The following is a 24,200-nucleotide window of genomic DNA, read 5'->3' as shown; positions in this document are numbered from 1 at the left end:
TCCAAATTAATGGTGGGGCTTCTGTATTTAGAAGGTAATCATGAAATATATGGTATGTGATCGTTGATGAAGTAGTATGTATTACATGTTCAGTAAGAATTATCACACACTTAACTGCATTGGCAATCTAGATTTTAAGAACCTAAGCATTACAAATGACACAACATACCATGAGTTTACTGTCACTAATTGGTCTTACTGGTTTCTGTAGACAAATTTTTATTTTTACCATTCTTACTGGCCTGGTGACCCTCCCACAGCAATGTAAAGAATTTCTGGTAGGGTATGTTTTCCATCATCCATTTCAAAATATGTCTCCATTCCTTTGTGAGTGGCTACAGTTCGGATCATTGGGTGATCTAAGGTTTAGGATCTAAATATACCATTTATCAGGAAGAAAATTAACTCTATCCCAGCTTGAAACCAGGACAACTGGACACAGTGCAGTTGCATTAAAATGGAGCTATGTCCAACCCTTCTTAAAGCTTATCATAAATTGGTGTATCATTACTGACAATTAGACTGTAAGGCAAGTAGAGAGCAGGTCTTACTCATAATTTCATAGCTCAGTGGAATATGTCCAAAATGGAAATGAAAGACAAAAGCTACCTTTCTTTTTAACTATGTATATTACTATTGCATTCCAACAGAGTACCTCATTGAATTTTTCATACCTACAATTATAGCAGCCAAAATTTCAGCTGTAAATGTCCATTTATTTTACATTAGTGATAAAATGTTAGCACTTATAATTCTTGTGCTAAATAGATTATTGCATTAATGTTCCTCAAAATAATTCTTATACAACATATCTCGTGCTACATATCTCAATATTACTAACCATGATCTAATTTCATATGTAAGCCTCTCTCTTTCTCTTCCATTTCTTCCTCTTCAACCTCAACATCAAAATCTTGTTCTGGTTGTTGTTCAGAAATTCTTCTTAGATGCTGCATAAATACTTCAATAGAGGATGTAAAATTAAATTCTTTATTATTCAACCAGTGAACAACGAAGCCTCCATTTCCTTCATCTATATTAAAAGCTGTCCCAGCCAAGACTGATGGAATATCTGTGGATAATTTTAAACAAATAAAAAAGCTATATATTCAACTGCACATCTTTTATATCTATATATCTATACACATACATGCACATACACACAGATTTCTTAATTAAGACATTTAACTTATTTTACGTAGAACATAATTTGCACTTGTAAGATTGTAAGATTAGAAAAGGTAAGATGCGGATCAAGTTTCTACATGCGATTTTAATTAAAACAAGTAAAGATATTTTAACTTCAATAAATTTACATGAAATTTGGTTCTTATGTGAATGGTAAATAATACTCAGCAGTTCTAATTGCTCAGTTTTGTACATTGAAGTATTGTGATTTCATGTACAGACTTTAGGTAAGGCACATGATTGTTCTTTAATCTTTTCGTTGTTTAAAATATTCTGAACTATTCTATAAAAAGCTTCTGGTTTCTTGCCAAAAAATGTGGTACAGGTTTTTTTCATTCACTATATATTCTGTAAGTTGCAAATACTCTATTCATCATATACCATTGCCTCTCAAAATGCAACAATCAAATGCTAAGCAGACTTGAAATTTAGGTTTCTTTTGCCTTCTGATGTGCAAAGATGAATTTAATTAGCTTTTACAAATGCTGAATGTATTCAGAATAAATTCAGCCTCATTTGTCTTACAAAACTCTATGCCATGTAACAGACTTGAGAAACAACAGTCTTCCTATAAATTCCCTGTATTCAATTAGGCAAAGCAAAGAATGTGCATCTCGGCCCCCTTTATTTTTTTCATTTTGTGCAAATATATTATTACAGTTTAATAAATGGTTGTATTTCACCTGTATTAGGGTTGATGCTTGCTGCTATATGGAAGTGACCAAGTGCATTTGCGTGATGTGAAATGTGACGCTGAACTTCATGAGTACCCTGTTGATCTGGCAATACATCTGTGTGGGTAACAAGAACTGAAGATCTCCTTTGTCCTTTTCTCATATTTTTCAAATGGTGAATTGTCTAGTACAGTTATAAAAAAATAAATTAAGCAATACTAAAAAAGTGCAAGATAACAATTCACACTTCTGTAAAGCCTAGTTTTTAATTTCCTTCTACCTAAGTGGTGAAGACTAATTTGAAAAGGATTTTTTAAAACAGATTTTAACAGAGATTAGCAACACTAATTAGTACATCAATTCTGGCCAAAGACAAAGCTCTTCTAACAGTCTTTTGAAAGTTCCTTTTAATATCTGCTCCAACAACAATACAAAAATACACAATATTTTGTGTGACATCCATAAACAAGATTACAACAATCCAAAAGCAATAACCTTTGCAATATCATTTTACAATGAATTCTTTTGTGTAACTGAAAATTGCTGAGAGCACGTGGAGAGCACAACTGATTCATATGTGGTTCCACTCTTCCTATTTGTTGATGGTCATGATATGTGAGAAGTAAAAACTTGGGTCTGATTGTAATGGTCTATGAAGGAGTGGTGGGGTGGTTATTGTTTTGCTTTGTTTTCTTGTTTTTATGTTGATAGGTTTTTTCTTACTGTAAACTCAATAGACTTGATATGACTACCACTGAAATTTAGAGCCCCATTCACCTTTTGGAAATGCAATAATCAAATCAGATAACAGAAAATTAAAAGTTTATTTACTGCTTCCACTGTTTTTATAATTGCATGCCTTCAGACTCAATCAGAATGAAACCATCACTTACTATTTCATGTTAAACATTGTCTCTTCCCAACACTATTAGTTAGCTATAGAAAAAGTAGATTGAGTTTTAAGAACATGGAGCTTTGGTGCAGAGAAGCAAAGTCTCCGACTTCTGCAGTAGTTAGTAATAGCCTTCAAAAACTGATATGAAATAATTCAGACTATTCTATTATGCTTATAAGAACTAGATAATACACATTCTTAGTTCTAACTCCTTTAAATATTTAAGTTTTAAGAATCTTGAAATAAAAAACTTCACAAAATAAGTATTTACTGGTACCTCTAGTGCGTGCTGTATTTTGTCCTTTTGCTTTCCAGATTGAGAGGTGGTGCTGCTAATGCTGGAAGTGCTAGTTTCACAGATCTGCTCACCAAGAAGGGTGTCTTCTGGTAACAACGTCTCTGCCCACAGCCGACAGATGCCATCAAGACATGATGTCAGTAACACATTACAGACCAAACCCCTAATGACAGACATATCAAGGTTACTACCCAATGTAATTAAACTAGCTGCATGGACATTGCAGAAATTAGGGAAGTATACAAGTATTTTGTAGTTATTGTACCATCCAAATTTCTGCCTCTCCCCTAAGTAAAGGGTTTATGTCAGCGATTTTTGGCATGCTGATAAACCCATGGATTATTGGCAGATGTGCATGTGAACATGGAATGGATATTATTTGATAAATACAACAATTATTATAAAACTGCAGTTATGAAACTGCCTAAACTATCTGACTTGCTGGACTATGTGAAGAATGCGTAAGTTTTACTAAATAATGAAAAGTGAAATTAAACAGCTAATTAAACACCAGTATATACAACAAGGCTCAGAAAATAAATGCTAATCATATAAACAAATATTTTATTTACAATGTCATAGCACCATTCAGTGAAGACAAAGCCTTACATCCATGCTTCCTAGCACAACCTGAGAAGGCACTGAAGTTTAGACCGTGTTTTAGAATAAATCTCGCCTGTTAACATGATTGTCACTATTGTACGAGGTAATCCAGAAGCTTATGGGAAGATGTTCATATGTTTTATTTCTTGAAAGTATAAGCAGAGAAATCTAATCATGTTCTTCATGGCCAAATTTTAAGCAGTGTTAAAAAACACTTGGGCAAAGGCTTGTTTGTTTTTTTAAAAAAGAAAACTTTTGAACCTGGGCATGTACTTGCTGATGTTACGCCATGAAAATCCTGTCACTGCTCGAGGATGCGCCAAATAAACAAATGAGAAGGGGACAACCCCTGAGCATTTTTTCTTTTCTTCATCCTCTTGGGGCAGAAGAGATGACTTCCAACCAGTCATAGGATACCAAACTTTTAGCAGGCAGTCATCCTAGGTAAAGCAATAAAAAAACCCCATGGGATTAGCTAGGTATTAATTAAAAACGTCACAAAAAAGAAAATACCAAATAAAAGGAAACTGCTGTTCTGGTATCTTTCACGAAAACTTGGTCCAGAACTATCTGCAGTTTTTCAGACAAACCATTTCTGAGACCACTTATTTCATTGACAGTCGTCCTAGAATGAGTTACAGGACTGAAGAAATATTCTGCTGGCAACACTCCACTCCCATAAGGAATTTTTCTTCCAGGCCAGTTGGCCCCTACTTTCATCCTGGCTCTCTGTGCATTTTCTGCATAGCACATACGCATGCTTAAATTCCATGTCCATTTCCCTGCAAAGCTAGAAGCCAGAAGTAGGCTGCTACTCACAGTACAACATTAAGCTCATTAACAGTCAGTTTCTCCACTCAGACCATTGGTGCTATAAGTCCCTGTTGGTTCCCATGCACAGGAAGCCCGACTTTCATGGAAAGCCCCGTACCTACTGCCTACACAGGCACGCAACAGGAGCAGATGCACACAACAACTTTCCCCTCCACCAGCACAACCTATGGTACCTTTCTGGTTTGAATGGTTGGGCACCACTGACATAACTAATTGTAACAAAACTGAAATGCTGACACAGCAATACTGCAAATGCCGAGAAGTGAGATGGAGTATGACTATACTGATGTGAGAGCTAAGGACAACACTTCTAGTATGACACCAGGACATTGTACACAGCTGGATGACATATCCCTGGATGTCAGGACTTGCTGCTGGAACAGAGATACAGAATAAAGTAAATAAATGAATAAACGACAAACCTCAGAGTGTAGATAAAAGATAGTATTTCTTGACAAGCATCAAAAAGTACAGTAACTGACCACAGATTCTGCAAGAATAAAGTCTGACAGGCACCCCATTAAGAATTAAGATCAAAGCTGTGTATCTTATGAACCAACTAATACAGAGCTGTCCTACAGAGAGAAAAATGACTTCTGGAACCATCTACCTCGTCTACTTAGTCAAATTCTTAGCTACATAAAAGTATATTAATGGGAAATAGAAATATGGAATGAAGCAAATATTTTGATAATTTCTAACCACAATGATTCTAAATGTAGTATTTATTAAGGTGTTTTAAGTAGGTTTTTAGTCATAAACCAATGCAGCTCATGATTCAGTTGTCCTCTTCAGTAAGTGTAAGAAAACAAAGGTTCCTAAAATTCATCTCATTGTTCAACCAACATTAAGTGCAAGCAATAAATGCTTACCTATCCAGACTTGAAAACCAAAGGGAGTCACTCAAATGTGAGGCTGACATTAAAGAGAATTATTAATTGAAAATGTAGCTTGAATAGCAATTTGACAAAAAATATGCCAAACTGAAATAGAACTGATAATTAACCCAGAATTCACTAAATAGAAAATATTTTCTCAGTTATCCACTGAGGTATGCACATTATACCAGTTTAAATGATGTGTTCTATCGTAATGATCTAATATTTATCCTCATTATTTCCAAGAGAAGTAGAAAAATATGTTTATGCATATCTGAACTTTCATCTAACTATACTTTATGTAAAATATACATATATAAGCCTGTATCACTGTCACTGTATTTCCAGGTCGATTCTCAAGTACTCAGTACACAGCTAAATTCCAGTTTCTTGGTGCTGAAATTCATAGAACGGTTTGTGTTGGAAGGGAATTCATGGAATTACCTGAAAATGCAGCATTAGTCATGAGATGATAATTTAACTGAGCTCAAACTATGTAGTATATGGTCCAGGACTCTTCTATATTACTTACTTTTTGTCCAACAAATGCAAAACATTGCAAACACTTCTTTAATTATTCTTTTTTTTGTCCTTACCTTCCCAGCTGTTGCAAAGTATTCACCATCAGGAGACCATGCCATCAAATGTACTGATACTGCAGTTCTAAAGAACATGAAAGTAAAGTTTTAAGTTGTAAGTAAAGTTTATTTATTCTATAGTATTAGTCCATATGTATTCAGTTGATTAAGTATTACTGTTCATTATTTAAATTAAATATATAGTATTTTATAGTTGTTGCTTTAAGCGTACTTTACAAATAACAGAAGCATGAAAAGTATTTGCTACAATGAAACAAAATATTTAGTATTTTCACAGTTTTACAAAAAAACAGCCCATAAAATAAATTGTTTTAAGTATGGCAAGCCTAGGCTAGATCCAATGAGATCACAGAAGTGAAGTTTGTCCCACCTGCTCCTCTATTCCCAGTGAAGCCAAGACAAATAGTAGGAAGAAACCAAAGCGCAGATCTTTTAGATAATTTGTCATACTATTTGTCTGTGACGAGCTTATGGGTCATCTGTCTGAAAGAGGAAATTAGCCTATACAGTGCTTTGTGGGCACAAAATCTAAAATGGCTTCAAAAAAGTCAAGAGAAAACAGGTTCATAGGCAGCTGCTTCCCAAGTCCGCATATATATAGAGAAATGGCTGATCATGAAACACTTCTGTAACATGGATCTCAAATAGAACTGGGTAGAGTTTCAGGACCCTCTTCCTAAGATTCAGGAAGCAGCTCTCACCTTTATCAGTGTAGCATATCTGCCTGCTACTGCTCCTCTGTTCAGTCTCATCCAATATCTCAGCACTACTTTCAAAGATGGGAAAACAGGGACAATTTTGTTACATTGCCAGTGCTACAGTTCGGGTAAGCCTTTGACTAGCTTATCTGGTGATAGGTCACTTGAAAAAGTGAGGAGCTTTTATTTGGAGTAACTTACATTGTTTGAATTTTATGGTATTTTAAGCTGATTTTATTAAAATTGTAAAATATGGTTTTGCAGAGAAGATAGAGTTGATATATGAGGTGGCATTGCAATCTGTCTTAAAATGAAAATTATCTTACTTGCACTGCCAGACACATTTCCAGTCATTTAGAACTGGGAGAACTTTATCATCTTTGATCTGGTTGTCAGGATCATCATCTTCATCTTCTTCTAGAACGTCACTAGATGGAGGGGCCCACAATTGCAAAAAGTCAGTTGCTGTCAGCAGCCTGTTACCTGAAAGTGAGTAATATCAAAGCTGTGAAACCAAGATGATTCATGTATATTGAAAGATTAAGCTTGTTATCATATTTTGTTGAGAACTATTCAAAATAGGTTGAAAACTCAACTTTATAAAGTCCATTTTAAATATGATAGGGTACTCAATCATATTATACAGCTGGTTTTATTAAAATATTTTGAATTTATAATACATTTTAAGAAAGAACATCAAGGTTTTTTATGACTTTGAATGATAGATCATATTTAATAATGAATGTTGCAGACACTAAATAGCCATTCACATCTCAAATACACATCATTAGACATCTTATAAATCTGTGTCTGGGTACATTGCTGACTTTAATTGTGATAAAATTCTGTTTAAATTATTATTAGTGGTCATTTAAGTCAGTCAGCAACTTAACACTGTGATTCCCAAACTAAGATCTTGCATAAGAGACTCAAACACTTGGCACAGCATCTTCACAAATGCTAACTGTAGCCTCACATTTTACGCAACGCTGCCTGAAAGCAGATCCAAAATTTTCATATTTGTGCTCTCGCTTTATTACAATAAAAATAATTTGTGTTCACGTTCTCCTAACTACAAATGTTGAACAAATACTTCACAAACTTCACCTTACCTTGAGGATCCCATGCCAGGTTGTAAGTCATAGAACTGAGGAAGAATTGCCCAGTTTTAAGCCACTGACACTTCAGTTGCTGTAGTTTAAAAACAATAAAGGATTAATTCTCACATCAACAGCAAAATATCAGTATCAGTATTTCTTTCTCTCTTTCTCTATGAAATTGCTATTAAGCCTGTTGCAAAAACATTCAGGACACAGTGGTAGATTGCTGAATCTAGATTTAATAATTTCTTTAATTGTTTTATAAAAATTAAATGCATCACAGGGTGCCCTGCAAACCAGGTCTGGACCTGTCACACATACAAATATATCTCTAGATTATTTTAAGTTAGTTAGGTCATACATTTATAACAACATAAGGGATGGCAGTATAGATGCAACAAAGATTGTGAAACCTGCTTGAGAACATACTTGATGCTTGAGTGCTTGGCCATGGCTGTGCTGCTAAAACAAGCCTGGGTACACATATACAAATCTAAGTCATATTTCTGTACCACAGATCCGATGACCTCTTCAAGGCTAAAGAAACACCAACTTGTCACCATGTCATTCTAGTATGAGTTTCAAGAACATGAAGTTGTTGTGAACTTAGGAAGAGTAAAGTCCCCAGTTCGATTCATGCAGTGGAAGTTTCTACCCATGCAATTTTATTATGGATAGTGGAAAACGTTTATCCATTAGCCTTTTGTGTGCCAATGTAATAAAATAACAATAACTGGCAGACAGACTTTTGCCCCTTCTAAAAGCCTAAACTGAATTACAAGCATGAAATACTTACACAATTTCTTTTGTGAGAATTTACACCAAGCGGTTCAAAAATGCAAACAGCATTTCCATATGATGCTGCAATCTGGAAAAAAATGTGAAGTTAGGAGCTAAGTGTAACTGTTCCTTAGTATTCCAAAATAGCCAAAGAATTTCCAGTACCTCTGCTATGTGTTGTTGTTCAAGAAAAGTGAAATTAATACAAATGTAATTAATGGTGTTACATGTATACTTTCCTAAGGAAGTTGAGAAATACATATTTCTGAAGAAGCCCATCTTTAAGATTTTAACTCTAAGTAGGGAAGACATCTTGTTCAGTGGGATAAACACTGTCAATCGGATCTAAAATATTCTTCTAGGATAATTACCGTTAATGTATAAGGGAAAGCTGATGCCTTCACTACTTCTGCTCATGTTCTGTCTACTTCACAGCTAACTAATGAATTAATTATTAGCATCTGGGTCTCAGTGTGTTCCCAGATTCCATTTTATACCACTAAATAATAATTACGAGAAATAAGAGGAAATGTAATTCTATTTTTCACAATTAAATACATTTTGAGGAGAGGCAAATGGTAAATGGAAAACTGAAGTACTTCTACCATTGAACCCCTCAATTTATTTCACTCACTTATTTCACAGAAACCACAAACCTCCATACACAAAATGGTGTTTATTAGGAATTTATCTGGTCATGTTCCTAATACTCATATGAGTACTTTTGTCCATCTTTAAAATTTCTCTTTCTTCCTTAGATGATTGTTAAAAGAAAAACTGTTTAAGTTTTTCCCATGCAGGATCTAGTTTCCTCAATACATGTAAAAATTTCATGACATTTATTATGAAATCTTATTTCCTCTTTGCGGGGAGAAGGGTGGAGGGAAGGTTGCAACAACATACTCACAAAGAAAAGAACAGACCATGAGTTCAGAGTCCTGAATACAGAACCACCCAGGGCTTACAGTGATCTTGCAGGGGCCACCTGTGCAGCTGGAATCTCTTTTCCAGTCCTACTGGGACTGCACTGCTGCAGCACTGGGGCCTTGCCAGCTAAACCTGCCTGAATCCTAACTAGGGCTTTCTCAATACTGCAAGAAATTTTTACGTAGCTAATATTAGTGGGCAGTGACAACTGACAAAATCTGGTCACTGCACTACCATAACTCATAGAAAGTAGGGTTTTTTTTTCTCAGCAATCTAAACTGTTTCTTTAGCATTGCTTAGGGATTAAAAATAAAACCACATAGCCAGTCAAGGGGCCATGCAATTATGACGGCTCATACTGTAGCACTTCTAAACACATTAAACATGCCTAAGCTTTTCTGAAAAATATTTCTAATTTATTACTTTGCAGGGGACAAACACACATGTGCACAAATGTATGTGTATATATATATACACGTATAAATGAATGATTTATCCATGTTGTCTTTGGCTAGATGCAAGTATACAATAATGGAGATGGTATCAATAATTTTAGTACCATTCCAGTTCTGATACTATACTGTAACTAATACATATTTCCACATTTTGTGAGACCTGATATTGTAGGTCCTGGAAAGGAATAAAAACCATTGTCACAAGATACCTCCTGCTTCCCCTTTCCCGCTGTGTTTAAAAAATAAATTACCATTAAATTAAAACAATTATCTGAGTAACACCTCTTGTGTTACAGATCAGTAAAAACTGATCTTTGTAATGAAATTAACTCATTAATACCGTTAATGTATTATGTTGCTGTTTATTTCACTTAGAATATTCCAGTTTTGTTTTTTTTTTTAATTCTGTACAAATTTATTAAAATCCTTACCCTGCCTTGTCGTTGGGAGCACTCCACACAACTGACCTGGATGTTTCCATGTTTAGCACCGGGAATAATTTGCACACATTCAAAGTCATTTGCCAGAATAACAATGTCACAACCAGAGCCATATGCCTGAAATATTTTTTAAAAAGAAATACAATTAAAAATTTATTTAAAAAAATAACTGAATACTTATTGGAGGACTTGTGATTCTGAGAGATATGTGATCATGTCCATTAAAACAAGATGTCACTATGTAGCAGGTTTATTCCTCACCAATCTGGTAGTATCAGCAGAATAAGCAACAAGTAAAAACAAAGTAGCAAAGGAGACCTTAAATATTTCTGGGTTTAAACACAGCAAACAAGCAGAAAAAAGACCTCAACCAAAAAACAAACCCCAAACTTATTGAAGAACTTAAGCTCTGTGTGTACTTTCACTTTTGTTTGTTATGTGGAGTTTTTTAGGTTTTAGTTGTGGCTGGTTTTTTTTTTCCTCCCCTCCAATTCTTGTTGCCTCTTAGAGCAAGACAGACAAGGGTTTACTATTCAGGTGCACTTGTTACTGAATTTGCATATAAATTTCTTAAATATGTGTGTCACGCCCCCCTACCATTTTTTAAAAAAATAATAGTAAGTGTTTCTTTTCTATAAGAATCCAATTTCTGAGCTTTTCTGAGTTTTAAGAAGTGCATGTTACTATAAGACTGTAAAGCAACAAAGATTTGTCTTGGATATATTGTATCTTTTGCAATGCACACTACAGCCCAATTAATTTGTTTAAGAATAATTTATAGAACAACAATGGCTTGCAGCACTTTTTGTTGGCAGGATAAATATATATATCCATGTGCCAACCTTTCACCTGTCCCAGTGTACCAGAATATTCTAAAAAGTCTAATCACTCCAGATGTTCTATTCCATTGAACTCTCACATTCAGGCATAGCATCAATCTCCTAATAGCATCAAGCTACCAATAAACCTTTTTAAAGCAAACATTTACAGCAGAAGCCTCTTTCCTTAAGTTTTCCACTGATTCCAATACAGTAGACAGAAATCTTACAGCAGCTGAATTAAGCAGAGAGTGTGCAAGTCTTCAACAGTCAATTTCAGATGGTACAAAATTACTTTGTCATTTTAACTTTCCCCTTGCTTCTTTCACAATAATTTCAAAATAACTGAGTCCTAGACCTCTCCTGATTGAGGTCAATCACTTCAAAGGCTACCCATATTATTTTTCAGAAATGTATAAGAAGTTGTATTTCTATAGATTTACAGGATCAATGGCCACTGATGGGCACACTAAGATAATGGTGCAAGATTTGTGTGTCTAGAACAGACAATTTAGGTCTCATAACCTTCTATGTCTACATCTGATCCTCCTGGGAAAGAGCAACGAGTAAGAAGGTCTGAAGAAAAACGCTTAATTCAGTGAAAGTACAGTCACTGCTAAAAAAAAAAGGAACAGCAATACAAGCAGCAAAACAGAAACTTAGGCCTCAGAAATTAACATGCTATACAACTGCACAAACAAAAATGAAAACTCTGTACGAAACATAGATTGTCTAAAAGATTTCCAAGGTCATCTCACATAAATAAAGTGACTCAGTGTTGTTGGAGTCCTCAAGCCCACAACCGTTGTTCTAGGAAGCTCTGAGGAACTGATACTGGAGTTATTCACAATGCAAGCAGGAAAGGGGAAAAAACCCCAAACAACTGCTAAAATGTTGTTAGAGGGAGATTATCTATGTAACAGAATATCCTAGCTCCTGGATGAGTAGGCTATGCAATTATTAGACTCAGTCTGGAAGGGAGTAAGTTATCATTAAAGTGGAATAGGATTATTTCCAGAAAGTAAGAGAAAGAAAGAATGAGATTCTGAGATAAGTTCTGGCATTGAACAAAGTCTTTTCATTTTGGTTTTTTCCTTTTTTTTATATTGGAACAAACTCCACCAGAGGTGCAGAATGCTAGACAGGCCAGCAAATGTTCACAAGTAGGAAGGAAGAAGATTGAGACCAGGATGTGAATGCCCATAAGGAGACAGGAGAATAAAAGCAGGTCCTCTTGTTCCAATAATTTATTCAGAATTCTAATGTTCACAAGCAATTGATTTACTTCAAAGGGTGAGCAATTTAAACAGCAAAGAGTTGAAGGACTCTCTTTTTCAACAGTCTGCCTCATAACTACTAATACAAACCTACTAAAAGACATGATTTAAATTGTTGTCTAATACAGTAAAAAAAGGTAATGATCCACTTCAAACAAGGACTTAAATCTTTTGGATACCCTATTTTTTTCATTGTCGGTATTGATAACTTGACTTGCAAATTTCAAACTAAATCAAATGTAATTCACCACTAGTTGCAATCCTATTAGCAGAAGATATGGATGCATATCTCAGAAATGTTATAGGGAAAGTAAAAGACTTCTCAACTTCCTTATGCTTACTGTTGTTAAACATGGACGTTTCTAGGTCTGTGTGTATAGTTGGCAATGCATAAAACAGAAAATAATTTATATTTGGTTTGTCTGTTAATTTGGTGAAGCAAAAGAATTTACTGCCTTCCTTTTAAAATGTTTTAGTTTCTCTTCTCTCCTGTCCCCTATCTGCAGTACTTACAGCAACAAAAGATTATTTTTCTGGCTAATTATACTACTTAGCATATTTTTACAATGTTAAGTAAAAAGGTGGTTATGAATTAAAGGGTGGTTTACAGTAGAAATTTGTTTTTTAAAGAATCATCAAGATGTAAAGATCTCTTCCCTAAGTGAAATCTTATTACTGTCATTCATATCCTTCCTACTCCTTCCCTGTGTTTGGCACAGCACCAAACAAGTGACTGACTTGGCACACCTAAGCGTCCTATGCCAACAGAGAGGATTTGGTCCGTTAGAGACCTTGGTCGGAACACAGTCCCAACAGCAGGGTATGAGCCTTCAGCTCTAGGTTCTTTGGGCAAGTGCTGCCTCTTGGTTCTGGGGTAATTTTCTCAGTGTAGATATTTATTCTAAGAATGTCTCTTATTTCTTGAAGTATATTGAAGTATATTTACTTTGAATCTTAAACTTACTTTAAGAAGTACATTTATTATAACCCCACCTTTGAGAAAAGGTGTCCTCTCATTTTAAAACAAGTGTTCACTTTTTCACATTTATAGTCTCCAAATATCTCACAACAGAAAAGGTCAATATACTTTTCTGTACTGAAAGATATTTCCATATTTCACATTAGACATGTAAATACAAGTTTTCCATTTAATTACTTTTATGAGGCTTTTCTAATAGACTCAATATATTAAAATTTATACTTGAACAGAGTACATTTCTATTAAATCCTCTTTTCATTTTGTCCTTTCACTCCTTAAGCTGGTAATGAAGTAGAAGCACCCTACACTGGCAAAGAATAGGGAAGTGTCATAATAGGTATCATCAGTAGCTCCTTCTTAAGGATTCAGCTGACAACATCTTCAGGGAGATTCATGCCATCACAGGTCTCTTCTGCCAGAATAAGAGTGGACACAATATTTGTGGCAACTGACTAACAATCTGCATAGCCTGACAAAAGGAATGGAAAATTGGTAAGCCATACAAAAAAGGAAAGATGGAAAATAAGATGCTGAGATAATGTAATGGATGAGAGCAGCACAGAGGTCTTAGATAAACAGTTATAAGCAGTCACTGAATGAAGCAAGTGCAGTAAAAACCACCCACATGGACTATCTGCCAAACTCCATTTCTAATATGTCACTGATAACTTCAAAGAGAAAATTAAATGGAGTTGCAAAACCGCCAGAATGCAAGGGTGACTTGCAGGATCCATAAGCAACTAAGAAGCTGTAGTTTGCCAATGTCTGCTCTAACTGTCAAGATGTGGGACCATTGAAATGAACAATGACAAAGCTCTAATTGAATGCAGGAGCACAAGACAGAAGTAGGACATTCTGTCCTACTGTAAGAGTTATGCTATATCCTCAATTTTCAGATAGTATGAAAGCAGCATGTGCATCTCTTTTTCAGCTGTGCATGTTTTCGTGTTTGGTTCTTTAATTTTCATGTTGAACACTGGAACTACCAGACAGGGAAACAATATTCCTTCACAGTCTCATCTTGTTTTTCTTCATATATAATATTTTTCTTTGTATAAAAAAATTATTCTTCTCTTTCTATAACCTGTAACTCTTTACAAATTTGATTTAAGTGAAATAGAAGTTCTGAAGCTCCAGTGTGTACTATTAGAGGTACAGAGGCATTTCAAAATGGTAAATGATATGGAAGAAACAGTATTGGCCCACACTGGTATTAAAAAAATAGAAGCTCATGACCATCTAAAATTACACAATTAATTAAAATCTGTATTAAAACCTGAATTAAAGCCTGTATTAGCTTTATGGTACTCCTCCAGTAGAACAACACTTATCCTTAAGTTTTTGGCTATGGATAATATATGTAAAAGATGCAGAAATTCCTCCACCTTCCTATTAGTGATGAAGACACTTGAATTTTGAAACATTTCCAAACTCTTATCAACAGACACGACATTTACCCCCTCCTCTCCCCCAGCAAAGTACTAACAGAATTACATATATTTGATGAAGGCTAGCAAAATAACTGGAAAAAAACCCCTCAACCCACTACTTGCCTGTGGCCTGTAGATAAAGCCTTTCCTAAACTGACATTGAAGACCAATTCATGATTAAATACTTTACAATATGCTTACACGCAGAGCTTCAGAGAAAAAAGAATGTGTAGCAAGGATTCAGATGTTAAGTGTCTGTAATCCTAGTTCACATAAACATGACACAGTGGAGAACATATAGATATATGCAAGTAGTAACAAATAACTGAGAGGGATTTGCAAATAAGGGTTTTAATAAGTAATTATTCAAGAAGGATGAGGTAGAGGATAACCCTCCACAGCAGAGAAAACCTATTCTCAGTTACTGTATCTTGTGGACACAATGGTGTGGATGAAGATTTTGCTGTTTCAATGAGGTAGAAAAAAGTTTACATGGGTGTGGGAGACACTCATCTGCAACAGCTTCTGAAATTCATTACACACAGCTCCAGGCCAAGTGTCAATACTGGCATGGAAGATGTCAAGAAGCTTGTCTTTTTCAGAAATGACAAATAATAATTTTTTTTTCCACTTCTGTCAGAAAAGTTCTTACGTGCAGATTCCCCTAAAATCTGGTACTCCAATTATTTTCGCTAATAATGTTTAGAGTTCTGCATTTTGTGCATTTAGTAACACCTCTTGCAAGAAGTAAATATTCATTATCTTCTGTTTGTGGGACACTAGCCAGAGCCTTTAGGTAATGGACATACCTATGGATTTATTTAAACCTAGACTGACCTTAGAAACAACTACATTCTGTCCAGAGTTTCAGGGGAAAAAAAAACACCCAACGCTAAACTTTGACAAAGGGCAGAAGTCATATGAACAGAATCAGAACAGCTCATCATCTTTATTTGAAACCACCTTACTCCACATCATGGGAAGTCATGTTACAGTTACAGGTTGGTAACATGCATCCCACCCAGAGTTAGGGTCAGTGACTGAAACTGGCTCAACATAAAACAGCTGCTTAGCAACAAAAGCTAAGTGACATCAACCATGGTTTGAAAAATGCAGTTTAACTACCTTTAAAAACTTACTGGCTGTCAGACTATGAGGTTCAAATAACATACCTTTCTTCTGTCTAGGCAGGGCGTGTGCTGCAAGGCCCTGCTGTATAAAGCTCAACTCTGACATTCTGTGAACTCATTTGTGAAACATGGTTAGCAATATTTGCTGAAATGAGAACATGAAGCAACAGCAAGTTGAAGAGTGCACAGAATTATCACCAGAAATGACAAAACCAGCACTTCTGTTATTGAGTACTTAAACCTTCTGCTTATGCGGTGTCCTGTTTGGAGCTCAAATGAAGGGAGGCTGAAGAGACTGCCTGGTAAAAAACAGCATTATGAAGCTATTTTCCTTCTAATCACCCTTGAAACAAGTTTTCCTGTGTATTACCCACTCTACTAGACTGGCCACAATACAGCTACAACATCCACAAGCCTGTTTGTTAACGAGATATCTCTGTGCTTCATCCCTTATTTGGGAAATGCTAGATATGTCAGGATTGCTGCAGGCAGATGTGGGAGCATAGAGAAGAAAGAACACTGTGCATTTCAGATAAAGGATGCACAGAACCTTTGTTGCCAGCCTACAGCAACTGTCTGATCCTTGCTCTGTTTCTTTGGATTGCTTTGCTTTATGGAGTCACTAATCCTTGTTTTTTAGCAGGTAAGGAAAAATTTATGGCAAAATTATTTATTTTACCTTTCTTATTCTCAGAATAACTAGATGACATTCACCAAAGCTTTAAAAACGTACAGTTGAGGCAGAACATGTTATCATCTTAGCTCAAGCTACACTGACTTGGAAATTAAAAGCCTACCTTTTAACCTACCAGCAGAAAGTCATGTAAACAAGCCAAGAGCAAACCATAGAGGAAAGGAAGGATGAAGAAGAACCCGAGAATCAGGTCAGAAGAAAATGTGTTCCTTCTCTCAGAATCCTAAGACTGCTGGAGTTAGGCATCTAAAGCAAGTTCAACTTAGAGCACATTTCTCCTCCTCCTTCAAAAAAAGGAAAATAGCTCCAAAACTATTAACTAGTGAATATATATATACACGCACTCAAGCCACTATTCTACTGTTAAGTGGATTAACTTTAACATGAGTGATTAATTTCTGCACACAAAAAAGCCATATTTTCAAGTCTCTGTGATGAATCAGTTGTAGCAATTTTGAACTAATTCTCACACATTTTAAACGAATTTTAACATCAACCCAAACATAAGCAAGCACATGCGCACACAACCAATGGCCCCTCTGCCACCACCTAACTTCATGTGGATTCATATAGTATAGCACATAATGTGCAAATCTCCCTTAACCTCTCGCCTTTTACTCCTTTGCTTCTGCTGTATTCTAGAGGCTAACGGGTCTTAAGAGCATGTCTATAGAGTCAGGTGCTGCCACCAGTACAGATGATCTCTTGCCTGAACTGCAAATCCTGCTTCAGGATCTGAGGTAAAGTTATGACCCCAAACAAGCTTAAGGGTTTGAGGGGACAGACCTATGTCAATACAGTGTTACTGATGTTGACCAACAGAATTTAAGGTTAGGTGCTATTAAAAGTGACACCTGCAGTGGATGGTAGACTATGATGCTCTAATTTCCTAAGAATCTGGATATAAGACCTCAAACTGTCTGCAAACAGATGTTTTTAACTGAATAGTTTACTATGGGGTCAAGGTCTAGACCAGCAGGAAATAATACCACGAATACAGAGAAAGGAGAAAAAGGGAAGAAGAAAGTTACAGCTGTGGAAGTCCAGAAGATCACAGAATCCCTAAGGTTGGAAAGGACCTTCAAGATCATCAAGTCCAACCATTAACGCAATGCCACCATGTCCCCTAAACCATGTCCTGAAGCACCACATCCACATGTTTTTCGAACACTTCCAGTGATGGTGACTCCACCACCTCTCTTGGCAGCCTGTTCCAATGCTTGACCACCCTCTTGGTGAATAAATTTTTCCTAATATCCAATCTAAACCTCCCCTGGCGCAACTTGAGGCCATTTCCTCTTGTCCTATCACTAGTTACCTGGGAGAAAAGACCAACACCCCCTTTTCAGGTAGTTGTAGAGAGCGATAAGGTCTCCCCTCAGCCTCTTCTTCTTCAGTCTGAAAAAGCCCAGTTCCCTCAGCCGCTCCTCATAAGACTTGTGCTCCAGACCCCTCACCAGCTTCGTTGCCCTTCTTTGGACACGCTCCAGCACCTCAGCATCCTTCTTGTAGTGAGGGGCCCAAAACTGAACACAGTATTCAAGGTGTGGCCTCACCAGTGCCAAGTATAGGGGCATGATCACTTCCCTACTCCTGCTGGCCACACTATCCCTTTAGTTCCTTCTTTACTCTATTATAAGACATTGGATGCAGCAGCCAGAGAAGACAGTAAGATCTGTTATATGCAGTTTCATAGTTAACATGCTACCAAATGATTCTGCATTTTTTTGTAAAACTTGACTTTTGTTCTTGGAAAATTATTGTATAAGCCATAATATATATATAATTATTAATTTTGGATGTTATCAAAATTATTATGAGAATTAGCATAAAGTTGTCTTTTATAATACCAGTTGATTGACTTTTCAAATTGTCACAGTAAAAAGAAACACATTAGAAAATGAGTAAACAGCTTCTTATATAAATATCAAAAGTAACAGAGGTCCCTTTAACAGCAGTATGGCTGCATAGCAGCAGAACAAGGAAGACAGACATGGCACCTTTTATTTCTTAAGACTTTCAAGAAATTCATTACTGAGATTAGACATCTGTGCTATTCTAAAGTAAGCTTTAAATGTTTGACAAGTCTGCTGACAGTTATCTTAGACTAAAAATGTATCATTTAGCTTGGAATTGGTTTATGTCTGGGATATAATCTTGTAAATGTTAATGAAAAATCTAATGAGACTATTTATTCCCAAATAATAACATACTGATTAGATTATAGTATGCAAAACACTGCAGAAGCTGATCACTCATTAAAATCAGAGAAGCATATCACAAGCTAAAAAAGTCGAAATTGACATTAGAATTGACAAAAAGAGCCTGTGGATGATAAACAGATTGTATTATATAAACTACTGGGCTCTTGAAATTTAGTGTATCTCTCTCCATTTCTTTTCTCCTCTAGTTTAAGAGGGGCATTTGACAAATTTGTGTTTTATTAGCCACAGTAATTGAAGCCAAACGCTCATCAATAGTGGATAGGCTTTTTAAGAAGCCTAGTGCATCAGACCGTTTTCTCTTTGCAGAACGACACCACACACACACACACAAAATTAAAAAACACCGAGCACAATTTGGGGACGTACAGTTTGGGGGTTTCCCCAGCTCCCTACTCCAGCCCTGAGGATCCACGGAGCACTCGCCAGAGGTGACGGTGCATCCGCGGATCCCAGTCCCCGCCTGCAGTTGCACGTCGGCCAAAGCGAGCAGCAGACCCTCCCGGAGGGCGCATCAGGCGGCGACGCTCCGCGGCGGGGTTACGCCTGCCTCCTCCCGGCCCGGGCTGTACGCCGCGCCCGATGTGCCCGAGGAGCACTTCCACCACACCCCGCCCCGCCATCGCCCGGCTCTCAGCCGCTCGCCTTCACCGCCCCGAGGGCCCCGCTCGTAATCCCCGCCTTAGCCACCCCGGTGTTTCTGACCCCAGTACACGCTCCCGCAAACCACCATGGCAGTATCCGTCCGCGCCGGCAGGTTAATCCCTTCCAGCCCCTCCCACCGCTCTCTTCGGGCCTACAAAACACCTTCGCTCACCCCGCCCGCCTCAGCCCGGGCGCCCCCTTGCAAGGCCACCATTACCGTGAAGGGGATGTCCTCAACGCTGCCTACGGAGTAGCAGTTGTCCCCGGGGTTGACAGCGCCGGTGAGCACCTGGTGAAGATGCATCGCGGCCCACCCCCCGCTCTGCCGGGAACGGCAGCGCCGCGGCCTCCGCCGGCAGCGAACGGACGAGAACCAGATGGCCCCTCGCTCCCGCCCGCCTCGCGGGCCCGGGCCCAGGCCCTGCTCGCAGCTGCTGCTGCTGCCGCGAGCGCGCGCGAGGGAAGGCGGGCGGGCGGGAAGCGCACGCGCCGGGCAGCGCCTGAATCAGGTGAGGCGCGCTCAGGCACCGCCTCTGCGCGAGCAGCGGCCGTTGAGGAGGGCTGTCGTGCGCGCGCCCGCCCGCGAGGCATTTAAAGGCGGGGGAGGGGAGGTACAGCCTAGCCTGTCAGTGCGAGGCCTGCCGCGAGAGGCGCGAGCCGGCAGCTCCCCGCGCCGGGCAGCCTGAGGCGGGCGGGGGAAGAGGAGAGCGCTGGGTTTAAAAGAGAGACGAGGGAGGGACGGCTAAGGAGCCGGGGATGCGGTGCGCTTGGTTGACGCCTCGAGGTGAGACGGTGGCAGGGCGCCTCACGGAGGCAGGCAGGCAGGCGGGCGGAGAAGGAGGAGTTGGGGGGCATTTATTTGCCGCGGCAGCGTTCCGGTCGTGGGGCGGGCTGGGGAGGTGTGTCCTCCGCATCAGGAGTGGTGAGTGTGCTGAGAGGGAAGTGTCTCCTGTCAGAAGAGAGAGGCTGGGCAGCGCCTCGCCTGCGGGCAGTCCTCAGCCGCGCCGGCACAGCGGGCTGTGAGGGGGGTGTCCTCAGCTGAGCAGGTGCTCTGTGCGTCGTCGGTCTCGCACTTTGGCCTTTTATTAGTTATAGCTTCTGAGGATGGCTTGGTTTTTTGGGGTTTTTTTGGGTTTTGTTTTTTTTTTCCATTAAGGATCCTCACGTTTGGTCATGTCTCAAAGAGCTGATGAGGCTCTTGGGAATCCATAAGCGTCCCTCTAGCTGCTGGCGATACTGCCTACAGCGGGCACGCGGAGCCTACCGGCAGCTGCTGACTAGTGTGCTGGCCGTGCAGCGCATTTTTGATCCTTGAGGGGTTATACTTAGTTATTGATTCAAGAATGGGACAGACATTACAAGTCAGAACTGCTTTGTGCCAGTGAGAAAGAGACAACACTTCAGGGTTGTTGCAAATATCCGTTTACTGGAGGTTGGTGAGAAAATTAGCAGTACTTGATGCTAAAAGAACAATAACAGGAGGTGGGGGACCACCTTGTTTAGTTAAGGTGTTTGCTTGCATTTTATGCACATGATGTGACCTCGCAGAAAATATGGTGAGGCTTTTGCTGCTTTATTTGTAATAACTGCCAAACACCATTGACAAGAAAAGCTGTTAAATGTGCCTATCCTTTTCTGTCTCAGAGGTGTGAAGAAGATTCTGAAAACTCGATGAAAGGGATGCTAAACTCTGAAGGAAAAAAAAACCAAACCACTGTATACAAGGTGTCATGATATAAGGAAAAATCTCTGTTTTCTGGTACTAGGTCAAGATGGTACCCCTGCAGTTGTATTACTGATGACTGAAGCTGCAAAGCTCAGTGTCCTTTTAAGTTTGTGGCTGAGTCAGGACTGAAAGATTCATCTTGCCTTACACTGCTGCTTGAAAGTGTACATCTTTTACTGAATAAATTAGTTTATTCAAAATGTAGAGGTAAATGAAGTCATAATCAAGTTACCTTTGAATGGAAAAACATTGTTATCATAACACATAAGATTTTTATCTACTCCCATGGTTGTTAAAAGCAATCTATTTCTAAAGTGAACAGTATCTCTAGCTGGGATGGAAAAGGGAAAAAAAAAAAAACAACCCACTTTGATCTTCAGTTGACCTGGTTATATATGACATCGCTATGTAACGTCCATATGCTTCCACTGATACTTACTGTTTCATAACTCTTTTGATTGAAGGCACTTCCACATACAATATATGCAAAGTTACAACTGACTTATTTTGGATAAGATTTTTTCCAAATGTATGCAACAAGACTTAGAGGCAAAAGCAGTGTGGTGGGGCTTGTTATTTTTTTTTTGTTTGCTTGCTTGTTTTTAAATGAGTGGAACAAAATCCAATGTCTGAAAAGAGACCTGGCTTTTGAATTGGTACAGGCAGTCATAATATTAAGTAGGATGATGGGAGAACAGTTGTATCTAAAAGAAAGCATCTTGCTTTCTTAGGTGTAGTAAAGCTATCTGGTTTTGATGGCAAAAACTTTTAAGTGAAAGCAGAGTACCTGCAGGATCAGTTCAGTCTTCCTGGGTAACAGACATATGAGGGAGAGTTCTGGTTTTCAGACCAGTCTTCTGCTGCCTCATTGGAGTAAGACTTGCAGTAACTTCTGGGCAAGCCAGGTGTGAGAAAGACTTTCATCTTATTGCTTGGGTTGGTAAGAAACTTTTCACAGTTTGACTTGTGTGCTACTCTAATTCCACTGTGACTTTGCTGTGGGATGGAAAATGCATGTTATCCCGAAGCAGGTAAAGTTCTTCTTTAAAGGAAAAATAACGCCAAATTACGGGTTTGATAGTAAAATACTCTATTTGTGGCTGTGGCAACCTATAGACATGGTCAGCTCTGTGCATAGAGCTTTGAGCAAGAAGCATTCTGCAAGTAGCTGTACATATGGCCTTCACATTCTTCGTGAAAAAGGTATTTTCACCTGAGTTGTGCTGACAGATTATTTTATTTACCTTAATTGATTCTTCCTTATTGGTGACTTAAATACTTCATGTAAAAGTACATTTCAGTGCATGTAACAGTGACTTCTATGCCTAAAAGCATGAAGTAATCTCTCTCACTGTCTCTCTCATATATATATACACACACACCTCACTCTCAAAAAAAAAAAAAAAAAAAATTCTAAGGGCCCTTCATTCTCTTAATTTTTCCTTTCATTGCTGACTATCTTCTTGTTTTGTTCAATTGCTTTCCTTTCTTTTTAACCCTAAGAAAAAGTACCTGCAGTACCTCTGCTGGAGTCTGTTTGCCCAGGAATTCCCTGCTTTGGCTTGAAGTTACTGGAGTTGTGGGAGGGGAAGTTCTATTACTTCAGGAGAGTGGCTTCTTTCCCATAGGGAAGAAATCCTAAAGCACATGCAGAAGAAATGTGCGGCACACAGTCTACAGAAAGAAAGCAAGACTTGTAAGAGACATCATGCAACATAAATATGCATCCTGGACTGCCTTTTTTATTTCAAAGGTGAAATGCTGCACTCCAGCCTTGGTATCTTGAAACCTGAAGAGTAAACACATCGTGTTTCGACAGCTCTGTTTTCTGTGCTCCTGAAGGCCTTTACCTTTCCACAAGAACCAGAGAGCTTCTGAGCACAATGCTTTTATGATTCTGTGAATATTTTCTTCATGGTGATTGTCTCTTCTGAGTTCTTGAAGAAATTGTATTTTTCTCTGAAGAAAAGCTACATGCCTGTTTTTCTCTGGAACTCAAATTCAGCTAACTGAATCCAAGTTAACCTGGATTGAAGAACACTTCTGTAAGCTATAGGATGTAACACCTGTTATCTGCTATTAATTTCGGAACTGTAATGTGGGGTTTTTGCTCTACCTTTGTTATTACTGATAGAACAAGATTGCCTCCATAACTATCTTAATTTGTAAACTGTTGTTCATTGTGTATTTCTGTAGAAGACCTTAAAGGCATTCACCTGTGAAGGATGTTCACTTCTGTACTCCTGAAAAGACCTGGCTACAGCACAGTCTTTGCTTGGATATTATTAAAAGATTATGTTCATGGAAATGGACACTGTTGCTTCCCCAGGGGTATCTAAATGCTGAACAGTTTGGCTGTGCCTAGGTGTCTAAACATTTCCCCCTGTCTGGACCATTACTGTCCTTTAGAGTAATCACCCAAACTTCCAATTTTAAAGAAAACAAACAAACAAAATGAACAAAGCCAACAACAAAAAACCCAATAGCATTAAAAATTGCAATGAAAATGAAACTTTTCAAGAACTGTTTTAAACCACAATCAGGTACTTGGAGAGGAAAGAACTAATGATTAAAAATTCTAGTCCATTAAATGGTGGAGTAGGGAAAAGGACAGATAGCTTAAACAGCACAGAGGACTTAAGGCATGAAAAGTCGAAGGTGCTGACTTTTCCCATGGCTAAGGAGAATGCTATGTCTAGGAATGCTGTCTCTTAGTTCCCTCAGAAACTTCAAGGCTTTTGTTTTCTTGCCAGTCTGTCTAATCCTGATGGCAGTCCCAGACTGGTAGAGGGTTTTTTGGGAGTGGGATAGGATTTTTTTTTAAGAAATGATGGAGGAGTTTGGTGATTGTTCAGTTGTAACGACTTAGATGCTAAGAAAGCCGAGAAAGAATAAACATAAATTACTCCT

General features: G+C 38.2%; 1 protein-coding gene across 1 annotated transcript in view; it reads right to left on the bottom strand.

The window, feature by feature from the left end:
- Window positions 1-19,972, bottom strand: part of DMXL2 (Dmx like 2) — a 55,688-nt gene extending 35,716 nt beyond the window's left edge. Inside the window, 10 exon segments of the mRNA XM_082005452.1 lie at window positions 842-1,072; window positions 1,872-2,046; window positions 3,035-3,218; window positions 3,920-4,098; window positions 5,967-6,033; window positions 6,994-7,150; window positions 7,780-7,858; window positions 8,564-8,635; window positions 10,361-10,486; window positions 19,782-19,972. Of these exon segments, the coding sequence (XP_081861578.1) occupies window positions 842-1,072; window positions 1,872-2,046; window positions 3,035-3,218; window positions 3,920-4,098; window positions 5,967-6,033; window positions 6,994-7,150; window positions 7,780-7,858; window positions 8,564-8,635; window positions 10,361-10,486; window positions 19,782-19,868 (1,357 nt within the window). The 5' untranslated portion in view covers window positions 19,869-19,972.
- Window positions 19,973-24,200: the final 4,228 nt, after the last annotated feature.

The sequence above is a fragment of the Phaethon aethereus genome (genome assembly GCF_964289735.1).
Source record: "Phaethon aethereus genome assembly, chromosome: 12".
Taxonomy (NCBI): Eukaryota; Metazoa; Chordata; class Aves; order Phaethontiformes; family Phaethontidae; genus Phaethon; species Phaethon aethereus.
The sequence above is the reverse complement of the archived record's forward strand: the minus strand, read 5'-3'. Positions and strand labels throughout refer to the sequence as shown.